Source organism: Melospiza melodia, chromosome Z (assembly GCF_035770615.1).
Source record: "Melospiza melodia melodia isolate bMelMel2 chromosome Z, bMelMel2.pri, whole genome shotgun sequence".
Lineage (NCBI taxonomy): Eukaryota > Metazoa > Chordata > Aves > Passeriformes > Passerellidae > Melospiza > Melospiza melodia.
The window spans coordinates 11,097,405-11,110,513 of NC_086226.1; the positions used below are offsets into that span (position 1 = coordinate 11,097,405).

General features: G+C 41.5%; 1 protein-coding gene across 1 annotated transcript; it reads left to right on the forward strand.

Moving 5' to 3' along the window:
* The first annotated feature begins 189 nt into the window (after window positions 1–189).
* Window positions 190–13,055, forward strand: DNAJC21 (DnaJ heat shock protein family (Hsp40) member C21). Its single transcript, XM_063179627.1, has 12 exons — window positions 190–321; window positions 467–560; window positions 1,391–1,514; window positions 2,416–2,538; window positions 5,377–5,681; window positions 7,341–7,492; window positions 7,828–7,915; window positions 8,150–8,308; window positions 8,971–9,010; window positions 10,839–11,029; window positions 11,413–11,485; window positions 12,503–13,055. Exons 1-12 carry the CDS (start codon window positions 225–227, stop codon window positions 12,665–12,667), a joined length of 1,611 nt encoding a protein of 536 aa, XP_063035697.1. The 5' UTR covers window positions 190–224; the 3' UTR covers window positions 12,668–13,055.
* The last annotated feature ends 54 nt before the right edge of the window (window positions 13,056–13,109 follow it).

Consider the following 13,109-nt stretch of genomic DNA (forward strand, 5'->3'; position numbering starts at 1 on the left):
CCCTCATTGATTCTGTGCATTCCAGCACAAGGTGTCGGGTTAATCGGACAGCCAGTGTTTGAAGCACTCCCAAGGCGCCGCCGGCAGCCGGCCGACACCGCGCCGCAGGTCCCTCCCCTCCCGCCTCGCTCCTCCCGCTGCCGCCTCGCCCCTCCCGGCGCGAGCGGCAGTGCCCGCTGTCCCGGTGTCGCCGCCCCGCCCCGCCGGCCGCCGCCGCCATCGCCATGAAGTGCCACTACGAGGTGCTGGGCGTGAGGCGCGACGCCGCCGAGGAGGAGCTGAAGCGGGCGTACCGCCGGCTGGCGCTGCGCTGGCACCCGGGTACGGCCCGGGCCCGGCCCCGGCCCCGGCCCCGCGCGGCGCGGGGGCACCGCGCTGCCGCCTGGCTCGGTGCCGGGGGCGGCGGGGCGGCTGCTGCCGCCGAGCCCGACCACAGCTGACACGGTTTCGTTAAATTGTCCTGCAGATAAAAACCTCGAGAACGCGGAGGAGGCAGCGGAGCAGTTCAAGTTGATCCAGGCGGCGTACGACGTGCTCAGCGACCCACAGGAACGGGCCTGGTGAGCGGCGCTTGGCCTGGCTGAGGTTTTATTAGCCCGGGCTTGCCAGGGCTTGTCCTGTGCTGCTCCTGGGCAGGCGTGGGCAGGGCCAGCCGGCTGGTTTTAGGTTTTGCCGGAGCTGGAGCCCTGCAGCCCCGTGGAGGGGCACGGCTCGCCCTCTCACCCTCCTCGTGGCGCGCCGGGAGCTGAGGGCGTGCTGGGCCCCGGCAGCGCCCTGCCGACAGCCGGGCTGGGCCTGCTCCTCCTCCCCGGGCGGCTCTTCAGGGCAGCCCTGGCCAGCCCTCAGGCCCCGGGCAGTGCGTACCGGTGTCCCGTTCTAATTTGAAATACACACATACACGTCTCTAAGGGATCACTATTCTAAATGTTCTGTGTAGCTTGTTTTTCACGTGGGCTGGAGCATCTACCAGATTACACAGCCAAACCCACCTCTCCTGAGATTGTCCTCCTTGAGAATACTGGACTGGTTTTCCATTTTTATGTGTTTGGGTATGATTTGAGGATATTTGAGTGCATGCAAGTATTGGGTGATTTAAGTAATGCCCTACCCCTTTCTGAAAGTCTTGTGAGGCATCTTTCTCAAATGCAATTGATTGGTAGCTAGCTCTTGAGGAATTATTGCTATACATATTGCAGATAAAATAATAGTAAAATAAAGGTTAAGAGGGAATATCTTCTGTCATGTTTTTTACTCTCTGAAGAGTTTGGATGTGAGAATTACAGACAGTGTGTTAAGCTATACAGTGATGTTATAGGTGTACTGTGTTAGTTTATCAGCACTGTGGGATATTCCGTGTTTCTACATCCTTGATGCTGGGGATTTTTTCCAGGTATGATAGTCACAGGGAGGCTCTGCTGAAAGGAGGAGCTGATGGAGACTATCAAGATGATAGCTTGGATCTGCTGCACTACTTCACTGTTAGCTGCTACTCTGGATATGGGGATGATGAAAAGGTAAGCTATCAATTAATCGTTAATTAATCAGCTTAAATTTCATTATAAGTGTTAGCATTTGTTTTGTGTTAAAGTTATATGTAGAATTGTTAGCACAGCTTACACAAATCCAAGAGAAAACTTAACCTGGATGTATAAGGAGGCTTTAATCTTGCCTATTGTCCAACAATTACTTAATCAAAATGTCTAGCTATGTTGTACAACTACAGATGTGTGCATATTGTTTATTTATCTTGTATAGTGAAGGATTCCAGGGCTTTGCCATACCATCTGTTTATTTAGAAATAACTTTCTCAAGCAAGAATCTTGTAAACAACAGAAAAGCAATGTAACAATAGCCTTTGGGGGAAGGTGTCCTTGCTGTAATTGAATTCCCTATTGGATTTTTGAATTTCCCTTTGGATTTTAAAATACTAATAATATTTAATACATTGAAAAGTTCTAGGTGATTAGAAGAGCATCCACCAGAGGAAATACTTACCTGTCCTTCTGTTACTGTACTGGTAGTCAGTTAGTAACATATTAATTTAGAAAAATATAGGATATTAAATAGTGAATTTTATGTCTGGAGCTTCCACAGAACTTGATCCTATGTAACTAGGAACTTATCACCATCTCCAGCATATGGAAATTTTCTTTTAAAATCGGTGTTTAACTACGTGTCTGAGAAAGACGGAGACCGAGTGAGGAAGGTGGAAATAAAAGGCATGAGAGATAGTGGAACTTTGTTAGGAAGGGTCTCGTACCTCAGCAAGTGCTCACAAGGCCTTTATTCTGGTTTTGAGTTGTTCTTGCAGTGTAGCAACGTTTCTCTAAAATAGACAGCACCTGAGCATTTGTACATCTCTTACTGTGCCACATAAAAGGTTTATTTGTTTATTTATTTGTTTGTTTGTTTCAGGGATTCTTTACAGTGTATCGACAAGTTTTTGAGAAGATTGCGAAGGAAGAGCTGGAATATATGACACAGGAAGATATTGAAGAATTCCCTATGTTTGGATATTCCCACAGTGACTATGATACGGTAAGGGCAAGTGTAAAACTGACCTGCAGGTAAACCTGCAGGAGTTAAACCATTACTTTGTCCCAAAGGAGGGGTCCCTCTGATCTCTGAATGCCATGCATCTATGGTTATTTTCTACTGTTGTAGACCATTACTGCAAAGGAAGTGCTTGTGGTCTGATTCATATTTATGTGAATTAAAATTGGCATTTCCTGCTGGAGTACAGTATTAGCCAGGCCTGCTGGGTGAGTTGTCAGACAGATGCTTCACAGGGACAACCATCAATTATGCCAGTGGAACTTAAGTCTAGTGCAAGACCTATAAAGCAAATGAATGGATGTTTTCTTTGTTTCCTGATGAGAGTAGTTTACCAGTGTTTAACACAACTTGTGTTACAGACAGGGGTACTGAGCTAATTTTTTTCCTGCAGCATGTAGTATCCTGCCTCATACAGGCAAACTGCATAGCACTTAGTGTGTAGCACAGCCTTTAGAAAGTAGATGTGATGTTGACTGGCAGTGTGAGCTGCCATTATGATCACATTGTCATCTGCAATTAGTTTGTAGTCAGATTTGATTCAGAAAAAAATTGCATGCTTTCCTCTGTGAAGAAAGAAAAGAAAGTGTATGACTTGAATTCTTGTCACCTGGTTTGCCAACTATTTGTTATAATATATCAGACTATCAGATTTAGGATTTTTTTTAAGGTTACCAGTATTTCTGTGTTGAAATTAAAAACTGAGGTGATAACACCTTCCCTAGGGAGTAACTGCACAGTATGAAGTGCACTCAAATGTTACTTCTAGTGTGGTACTTCTCCCTGTCACTTTCTCTGTATGGATAATTATTTATGAAATTTGAATTGATTCATACCTTAAAAGTAGTAGCTTCAGTGGTACAAAACTTGACTGGAGTTGGAAACAAAAGTTACAAATCAAACTTCTTGAGAAGTGCAAGAAAGGGTGTTCGGATATGGGGAGAAGTTACAGGATGGCTTAATGAATGGAAATCTTTCCCAAGGAGAATACATAGTATCTCTGGACCAGCTAAAATATGTCTTTTAATGTTGTTATCTTGACACATCTTTTGAAAACTGCTTCTTTTGAGTCCATGGGACAGATAAGATTATAGACTCAAAATAGCTTTAATGCTTATGTCAATTAATAACTGCGAAAACGACTGGAATTCTGATCAACATGTACTGTCAGAGGATTCCAGCATTGCAGTGCTCACTTTTCTACGCAGTAGGAATATAATGGGAAAGGAGTTTTAGAAGGGAGCTACAAAAACTATACAAAGGCTTTAAAATATGTGATGTGAATGCCCTGTGGTTTGGTCTGCTTTGTCAGTTCACAAGAAGCATGAGAGGCAGCTTGGTCAGAGCAAAGCAGCCAGGAAAGATATTCTTAAGGCCGTGAGTTCACAAGCATTCATGGGAAGAGACTTGCAGGTCAACAAAAATGATCAGCTCCAGGTACAAGTAGTAGGCAAAACAAAATCCGCTTGGGAGTTCAGCAAGGGCTGCTGTTGAGGCTGCTGCTGAGTGCCAGACATGTGCAGGTTGTTGAGGTAGCTGCTGAGAATGGGGAGAGTCCCACCCTATACATCTGGTGAAGAGGAGCATGGTCCCTGTCATCAGTTGGTGGGTGTGCATCCTTTTGCACAAAAGTATCCTCTTCTGAAGCAGAAATCTCTGGTAGGTAGTCTAATATTACTTAGGTTATTGGATGAAATATGAATGTTTATTGGTTATTTTTTGTGATAGCTGAGAAAAATTGCAGTGACTTACCTGCCAGAAGCCACAGCCATGAACTTCACATGTAGATAGGCTGCTGGAAGTTATTGTTGAGTTGTTCCTGTGAATAACAATTGATCGTTTTGTTCACAGTTTCTGTGAATAAAAATAGCAGAGGAAGAACAGAACTGACTAAAAAAACCATTAAACCATGAGGTTAAATACTTCTATGAGGTATCCCAAAATATGAGCAGTTGGGCAAATAGAAGTGAGTAGTATAAAGAAAGGTTGATGGGACAAGTAATGTAAGAAGGGAGATTAGGCATATCTTGATTGCTGAATATACAAAGTACTGAAGGACAATAATTATTTGGAGAGAAATAAAGAACAAACCCAAAGTGATTGTGAGGCCACATTATTAGTCCAGCACTTACACATGAATAGTAAAAGGGAGGAGAATAAGTAACAATCACTTTTTATTCTAATATGAAAGCTACGGGGCATAATTTTAGCCTACAGTCATGTAATTTGCTGACAAAACAGGAGTAAATGTTTCTTCACATAGCCATTTCTTAAACTGTGCAAGTCACAGCTCCTTGCTGTTGTGTCATCAAGGGCTTTTCATTTCTGTCTTGCTCGGGAAGCAGAGAGAATATACAAGGAAGAAATAGCATTATGTATTTATTTTTTGTTTTGCTGCCTTTTTTATGCTGTGCCAAGTGTGTGGCTGACCTCTGGTGTGGTGTAATGTGGAGTGTGTGTTTAATGTATGTTTGATGTTTGTAGGTAAGTACCAGCTTGCAGGCAGCATGTGTGATTCTGATTGTGCTTTTCAGTTTGACAGGAGAAATACAGGACAGCTAAGTAACTGGACACTAGTGTCAGCGTGATCCAGTCCTGCTGGGGGATATTTTTAGAAGTTGCAGTTTGTAATAGTTTAGATGAGGTTGTTGCTTTCAAACTTCAAGGATGATGTTAGGAATTTTTCTAAATCTTCATTGCTCTGAGGCAAAACTGTGGCCTGTATGGAAGTTCAGAAAAAAGGGTTACAAAAGCTCTGAATTACTTCTCTGTTTTTTCTGTCCCTCCTCAACAAGTGACTTAGTTTTTGTTTTTTTCTTGTAGGTAGTCCACCCTTTCTATGCATATTGGCAGAGTTTCTGTACACAGAAGAACTTTGCTTGGAAAGAAGAGTATGACACACGACAAGCCTCAAACCGCTGGGAGAAACGAGCTATGGAAAAAGAGAACAAGAAAACGAGGGAGAAAGCAAGGAAAGAAAGGAATGAGCTGATCCGTCAGCTAGTAGCCTTTATTCGTAAGAGGGATAAAAGAGTACAGGCTCACAGAAAGCTTGTGGAAGAACAAAATGCAGAAAAAACTAGGAAAGCAGAAGAATTTCGGAGGCAACAGAAGCTAAAACAAGCCAAGTATGTACATGTCAAACAAATTATTATTTTTTTAACTTGAAGAAATTATCCATGAGGATACAGTATAGACTTAGATTCTAATAGTAGCTCCACTTGCTCTTTTAAACATCCCTGAAAATTTTACATACTAATTTTGGTCTCAAGTCTGAGCTTTTTAAAACTCAGGTTTCTGAGTTTGTTCTGACTTGTACAGAGGTCTAAGATAACTGGGGAATGCTTATCTGGGTGCTGTGAGTAACTGGCTGTAATAGCACAGAACCAAGTGTGCTTTTATTTACCGGGGGAAATGAAATTTATTACCTATTTTCCTTTAAAGAAAATAGAATGTAAATTGTAGAATAAGAGAGAATGACCTGGATTTAGATCACCTTCATCTGCCTTGGAGGTGTATCTGCTAAGAAGAAAGAAGGGATAATGAGCTTATCTTTGTCTTCCCTCTGAATTCTTTGGGAGGGATCCTTTCCTTGGACTAAATGCAGTGCCAAAGTTTGGCTTTTTTGCCAGAACAAAAATGGTCTCCCAACCATAGCCCAAATTAATTTTTTCAACTGGAAGAACTGTTTGCCTGCACATATGAGGGAGGAGCTTAAATTCTTATTAAGAATGCACTTGCAAAATAACAGATATTATTAAAATCAGGTAATAACATAAATGGAGTATATTGTGTACTGGTTTTCTGTATATATACATATGCATTCACCCTTTAGGGACAATAAAGTAGGGTTATGCATTTAATGACAACTGGCTTGATAATTCTGAGACAAGAAGCCAGCTGGAGCAAAATGCAACTGTCCTGTGATGCCATATTTGGTAATTTGGGGAACGCTTAAACTGGGAAAACTGAGATGGTACATTCCCATAGCACAGTCAAGGAGTAATGTGCTTGTGGGTTTTGTTGTCCTGTATTTTTTTGAGTTTGTGTGGCATTCACATTCTCTGAACAGAGAGACATAATTATCTCTCTCAGAGGTTTTTCCTAGAAAAAAGAGAGAAGAAGAGAAAAACAATTCTTTTCTCTATTTGCTGCTCCTGTTCTTTTGCACATGTAGAATGTGTTAAGAAGATTGTTTGCCTGAAGTGTTTTGTCAATTAAATTCTACTGAAGATTGTTTTGTTTCCTTGGCCAATTGGAAAAAGCTGTGTTCCGACTGTCAGGAGACAGTCACAAGGTTTTTTTAGTATTCTTTAGTATTCTTTGTAGTGTAGTTATAGTACAGTATAATATAACCTAGTTATAGTACAGTAATATAACATAGTTTAATAAAGCAATTGTTCAGCCTTCTGAATCAATAAAGTCAGATACCAATCATTCCCTTCCTTGGGGGCGCCCTGTTTTACTGTAAGTTTGGATCTTAGAGTAGGTTGAGATGCCTTCCTTGCTGTCAGCTTGATACTGACCATGCTGCTCAGCATGTTCTGCCTGAAATTCAACCAGGACCCACCTATGTTAATAAATCTGCTTACAGTGCAGAGGTGCCCATTGACATCACAAATTAACTCGGATTTCCAATTGTGTGCTCCATCATATGTTCAGAACTTTCCTCCTGTGATGTGGAAGAAGAACAATTATCTTTCGGTAGAAGTTATCTTTCAGTTACACTGTTCCCCTAGTTCCCATCTCAGGGACACAGTGTAGAAGTTACTGTATTCTGCTTGCAGGCTTGCTGAGCAGTACAAAGAGCAGAGCTGGATAACTATGTCAGATCTGGAGAGAGAGCTGCAAGAGATGGAGGCACAATATGAAAAGGAATTTGGAGATGGATCAGGTGGTGAAGATGCGTTAGAAGAACAGGAGACAAAAAGCATTGAAGGTATGGTGTGTGTGGAGGTGATATCTACTGAGTCACTGCAGTATGAGTGTGGCTCACTTACAGCCTCAAATTCACAGTTCTGACATAATGCAACTCACTCCCTCCCTCTGAGGATGCTGCACTAGAGTCTGTCCCTCTCTGGTGTTTTTGTTTGAACAAGCTGCAGCTTTTAATTTATACCAATGTCTGATTGTTGAGGTGATCTTGAGCTGTCTGTGTGTCAGTAGTACTGGAGAAATTGAATGTCAGTGCTGTGACTATTTTCTGGGGCTTAAAGAGTATCTTGTTCAAAAATTGCTGATCTTTGTTTCTCTGATTCCTGCTGATCTCTTCAGACAAACTGAATGATGAAACTGAAGAAGCTGAACTTGTTGATGGTCTGTACTGCCCTGCTTGTGACAAATTGTTAAAAACTGAGAAAGCGTAAGTATTTGTGGTTGGGGATTTGTGGGTGAAGGTGATGGATTTTAAGTTATTTAAAACTGCATTTTAGAGAATTTTTAACTTCACATAATGAGTGTTGTCTTTCCAGTAAAGACCTTGTCAGTGCAGAATTTTCCATACTTAGTAGTGCTGGATAATGGGCCTGTTGTTAATTTATGTAAATATAACTATGTTTGCTCAGAGCAACCTGCAGTAACAATCTGGTCTTCACAGCATGAAGAATCACGAGAAATCAAAGAAGCATCGAGAGATGGTATCGCTGTTACGACAGCAGTTGGAAGAGGAGGAAGGGAAATTTGCTGTGTCTTCAGATGATGCAGATGGAATACAGACCAAAGAGGAGGAAGAAACAGAAGACATACCCAAACAGAAGTACTTGAAATTGTTTTTAATTTTATCATGACTCGTGATTTACTAAGTCTTAGTGGCCTTCAGAGGGAGCTCCTGATGATTTGCCACTGCATTGCTCTCAATATTGTGCAATTTGAAATACTTCTTAGCATCAGAGTTCCAGTAAAACACATGCCTGTGCATGACTACATTTGAGTGCCATAAAACAACAGACTTATGTTTTCTCTGCTGCCTAAAGTTGTATGTTAAGGAAAAGAAAGATTTGCTATTTTCAAGCAGAGGGACTTCCACAGAGCTAGTGCTTATTGATTTGGTACTTACTGTCAATTGATTGGTGGCATAAATGGAAAACGAGCATGCTCAAAATCAGAATTGTTACACGACTTAATTTTTTAAACAGCCAGAGCACAATTCCAGCTATCTCACTAGTATCTTTGGGTTCAGTCTGAGCAAAACAAATGTTTTACTAAATGCAGTGAGTAGTTTGGGAGACCTATTGTTTTATTTCTGGCATGAGTAACTTTCTTTTTGTGGCTACCTAATATCATGTTAAGAGGATCAAGGAAAAGTATAGCTTGATTATACTATCAAGCTATACTTTTATAGAAATCCTGTAGGTTTAGAAATCCTAGGGTTTTGGGGGTTTTCTGTAAAAAAAGGTAATTTTAAAATTATCTTTACAGACTCTCAAAGAAACAAAGGAAGAAGCAGAAAACAATGAAGGTATGTAGTCATAATCATACTCTGGGAACTTTACAATCCAGTTTTCTTAAGAAGCCGAAAACTCGCATTTAACTCCTCACAAATTATTTCTCTGTCCTGCAGAATAGGAGAGCTTGAAATTCCACAGAATTTTAAACTATTAAAAATACTTTAAATTATTTTTTGCCACCAGAATAACTTCTGTTAGACTTATTATAATTGTATTTTGTGATAGTAATATCATAGACCTCACTTCATTCTGTTAGTGCAGATGCTAATATGTGGTGCTGACTCTAAAAGAGCTGTAGTCTGAATTATAAGAAGAACAGGTGGAAACAGGCAGATGGGGAGAATGGAAGGAATTGGTCAGTAAGACCAGTAGTGGCCATGGTGCATTAAGAGCTCAATTTGATGGTCACTTCTGGCTTTAGTTGTAGGAGTTGGTATAATGTGTTGTTTTTTAATCTCTAATTTAGAGGGGGTCAAAAAGACTGCCACAGTATTGGTTTTCTGCTGGCAATGTAGCTGTTGGAATGAACACATCCATTCCAACTTTTTCCTCAACTGCAAGCAAAAGTAACACCTGGAGTCTGTGTTACTCCAGGATCTGAGTCTGTGTGTGATATGACAGCAGCAGGTGAAATTCACCAAGAGCAAGCTGTTTCAGGCTTGAGTGGCAGGGCTGTCATAGTCAGCATGCTCCTGTGTCTGCCTTCCTCAAGCTTCATCCTTTTCAAGTACTTACTCCTGAGTCCTAGCCTTGTTCCAGTGAGCTGTCTGTACCAGATCCTGCCTCTTCCATGCTTTACCCTCTGATTTCCTATTCTCTGTTCACCTTTTCTGCCTTCTTAAGAAACTTTTCTGAGACTTTCAAGCAGCTGAAGCTTCCTGGCTTCACATTGGCTGGATCAGTTGCACAGTCCGAGTATTGGCGGGACCTTCATGTTTCTGTGCAGGCCGTGAGGCTTCAGTTAACTCCTTCCCCCTCTGTGTGAGACCAGAAGGTCTGTTCTCACTGCAGAGGTGGCACACAGTCACCGTGGCTCTGTTCCATCAGTTTGCTGCAGCCTGGACAGTAGGTGCCACTCTTGCGTTGCTCAAGCTGCAGTCTTATGCTGGGAAATCCTCACTTCCATCCTCTGACAAGCATTGTGGAGTACTGGGAATCTCTGTGGGTTTTTTTTCTTTTCCTGAAGTTAGGATTAGCCAAGTTTTTTTCAGGTAGCTGAGACTTTGCACTAGAGGTGGTTAGAGTTCCATTAATGTGGTGTTAGGTCAAATTTCTTACTGTGCTATTGGGAGCTTTGCTGTTCTGCTTCAGACAGGAAGTGGATATTTTGCCAAACCATGTCTTGAGTCTAATCTGGCACATGGGAAAAGCTGCTGATATCTGCTAGGGAAGGAAAATACAGCGTGTCTACCTAATTTCAGTCAGCTCAGTTATTTTGGCTCCAGGTTCCTAATGCAGTTGTCTGACACAGAAAACTTCAGTCTAAATAATTAACCCTTTGCAAAGTTATAAGCCACTATCTGTGAAATAAGAAATGGTAGTCAGAACAGGATGAACCCTGTGTGTAATTAAAAGTTACTGTAGTAGCTTCTGTAGTTTCAGAGGCTGTTTTATTGGTGTTTCTTCCCTTCACCACAGGTGGCCTCATCTTTCAAAACAGGAGAACTAAGGTTTTACATGTTACAGTCTCACTGAAAACACACAGTAAAATTAAGAGGGTCCATGGCTTTCTCTCCTCCCAACCCACCCATGTTTGAGGTAAATGAGTATAATACTATAAACATAGTCACTAACGAACTGGAAGTATTTAACTTGGATTTTTTTTTTTTGTTTGGACAGAGTTATGAGGACTCTTTTGATCAAAGTGCTGACGAAGAAACAGTTGAACAAAAGGAGGTGCCCAGCATGGAAAAGGACAGTGGCTCAACAGAGGAGTTGGTAAATGATGGCCAAAGATGTGCTGTGTCAGAGGGCACAGGCATTACAGATGATGTCAGCCAAGAGAATGAAACAAAAAGTGAAGCAAAAAGGTGTGTTGGTTGCAACATTGTAGTCACTGTGTCATGTTTGGTATTGTCAAACAAGGAGAGATGTACTCTCAAATGTGGGCTGTGGGGGTGCTCACCAAAACTGGTTTGAATAAATACAATACTAAACAAAGCATTCAGGGGCTTCTCTGGAGGTGGTATTTGACTGCAGATTGCTACCATATCACTTCCTAGGAGCTGATTCAACATTCTGAGATTTACAGTTGACTGTATAAATTAATTTTTTTTTTTCTGGATGCACTTACATTTTGTTGCGGGAAGCAAGAACAGGGGAAAGCAGCAGAGTTATTGAAAACTGAAAATTGAAAAAGCTTGTAAATGCTAAATGTTCCTGTGCACTGATTTTAGCTCCTCTTTGTTGGCAGCACTAAGTCTAAAGGGAAGAAAGCCAAGGAAGCAAAAAAGTCTGCTAAGGTGTCTTCAGAGGGCTCAGCAATGGTATGTCAAATTACTTATGCTACTTAAAATAGCATTAGGTGTTGGAAGGGACCTTAAAGATCATCTAGTGCCAGTAGACCCCATTGCTTAAAGCCTGATCCAGCCTGGCCTTGGACGCTTCCCAGGGATGAAGCATCCACAACTTCTCTATGCCAATGCCTTATCACTCTTACTGTAAGGAATTTCTTCATAATGTGTAATCTAGACGTGCCCTCTGTCAGTTTAAGGCCATTGCCCATTGTCCTGTCACTCTGCCTGTATAAAAAGTCACTCTCTCTCCTTTATGTAAGCCCCCTTAAGACATAGGAAGGCTGCCATGAGTTCTCTCTGGAGCCTTCTCTTCCTCTTTCTCAGCCTGTCTATACAGGAGGGCTAAAAGGTGGGGGTCATATAATTACAAAGAAGGCTATTTTTTGGTCACCTCCAGTCCACCAATTCTGTCCCTGTGATTTTGATAGAACGGAAACTTCAGCTCTTGTCCTCACAGAGAAATACAGGACTCAGCTTCATTTCTAGGAGAGCTGGTGAAGCTCTGTGTGCAAGGCAGTTCAAATGATTAAACACCTGGGGACAGAGCTGTTGTCCCCCAGCACGTGACAGGCCAGTACTGTTTGCATCTATCTCAATATTGATGCTTGCCAGAGAGCAAAACTTTGTAGAACTACAGCTAAGACATACTAAATTCACTGCATCTCAGAGCCCAAAGCATTACCTACCTGTATGGTCAGGTGAGATCAAAACTATTCTTTACTTTGAATAGTAAAGATTTACTTAGATTTGCAAGGCTTCCATTCTTAATTTTACTTAAAGCACTTTGAAATATAATGAAGTTATATTTGCAATTACTTGTTAAAAAAATATGTGCTTAATTGTTAATGAATAATGAAATCTTGATAGAAACAAACAGCTCAGTCCTGCTTCATTGCCAAGGAGAAACTGTCTGCAAGAAATTGGTGTATTATAGTGATGATGTATTCAATGAGTGTGAAGCATTCAGGTTTTTTTTTCTCATTGTAGAATGAAGTTCCTATCCACTGTGTAACCTGCAACTGTACATTTCCATCCCGAAATAAATTGTTTGAGCACCTGAAAGTCACAGGACATGCAAGAGCAACAACAACACCAACTGTAAATGGAGCTGTGAACACCAAAAACAAAAAAGAGAAACGTAAAAACAGATAGAACTTTGCTGTAGTGACAGTCTTCAGAATTGTACAGTAACACTCTGAAAAAACTGAAACATGCACACTGCCTGTGTCTGGACTTAAACAAAGAAGGCAAATACCAATGTAGGAAAAAAATGAAGATGCACAAAAGGAATACTGTCTTGTGGAAGACTCTGTGCTTTCTTCTGTTCTTAAAAGCCTTCCTTTAATCATAGAATGGTTTGGGGTCAGGGCAGAGGTGGATGTTCCTTCCACCAGGCCACCTTGTCTAAAGCCCTGTACCCTGAGCAGCTTTCACACCACAGGTGGGGAAATAGTAATTCAAAGCTATTCACCCTGTGTTCCTGTAGAACCTGCATGGATTATTTCCACACAGAGGAAATAATAAATTATTTTGACATGTGTGCTGTTGCTTTTCTTTGGAGAGGGTTCAGCTCAGGGTGAGTAGCCAGTAGCAG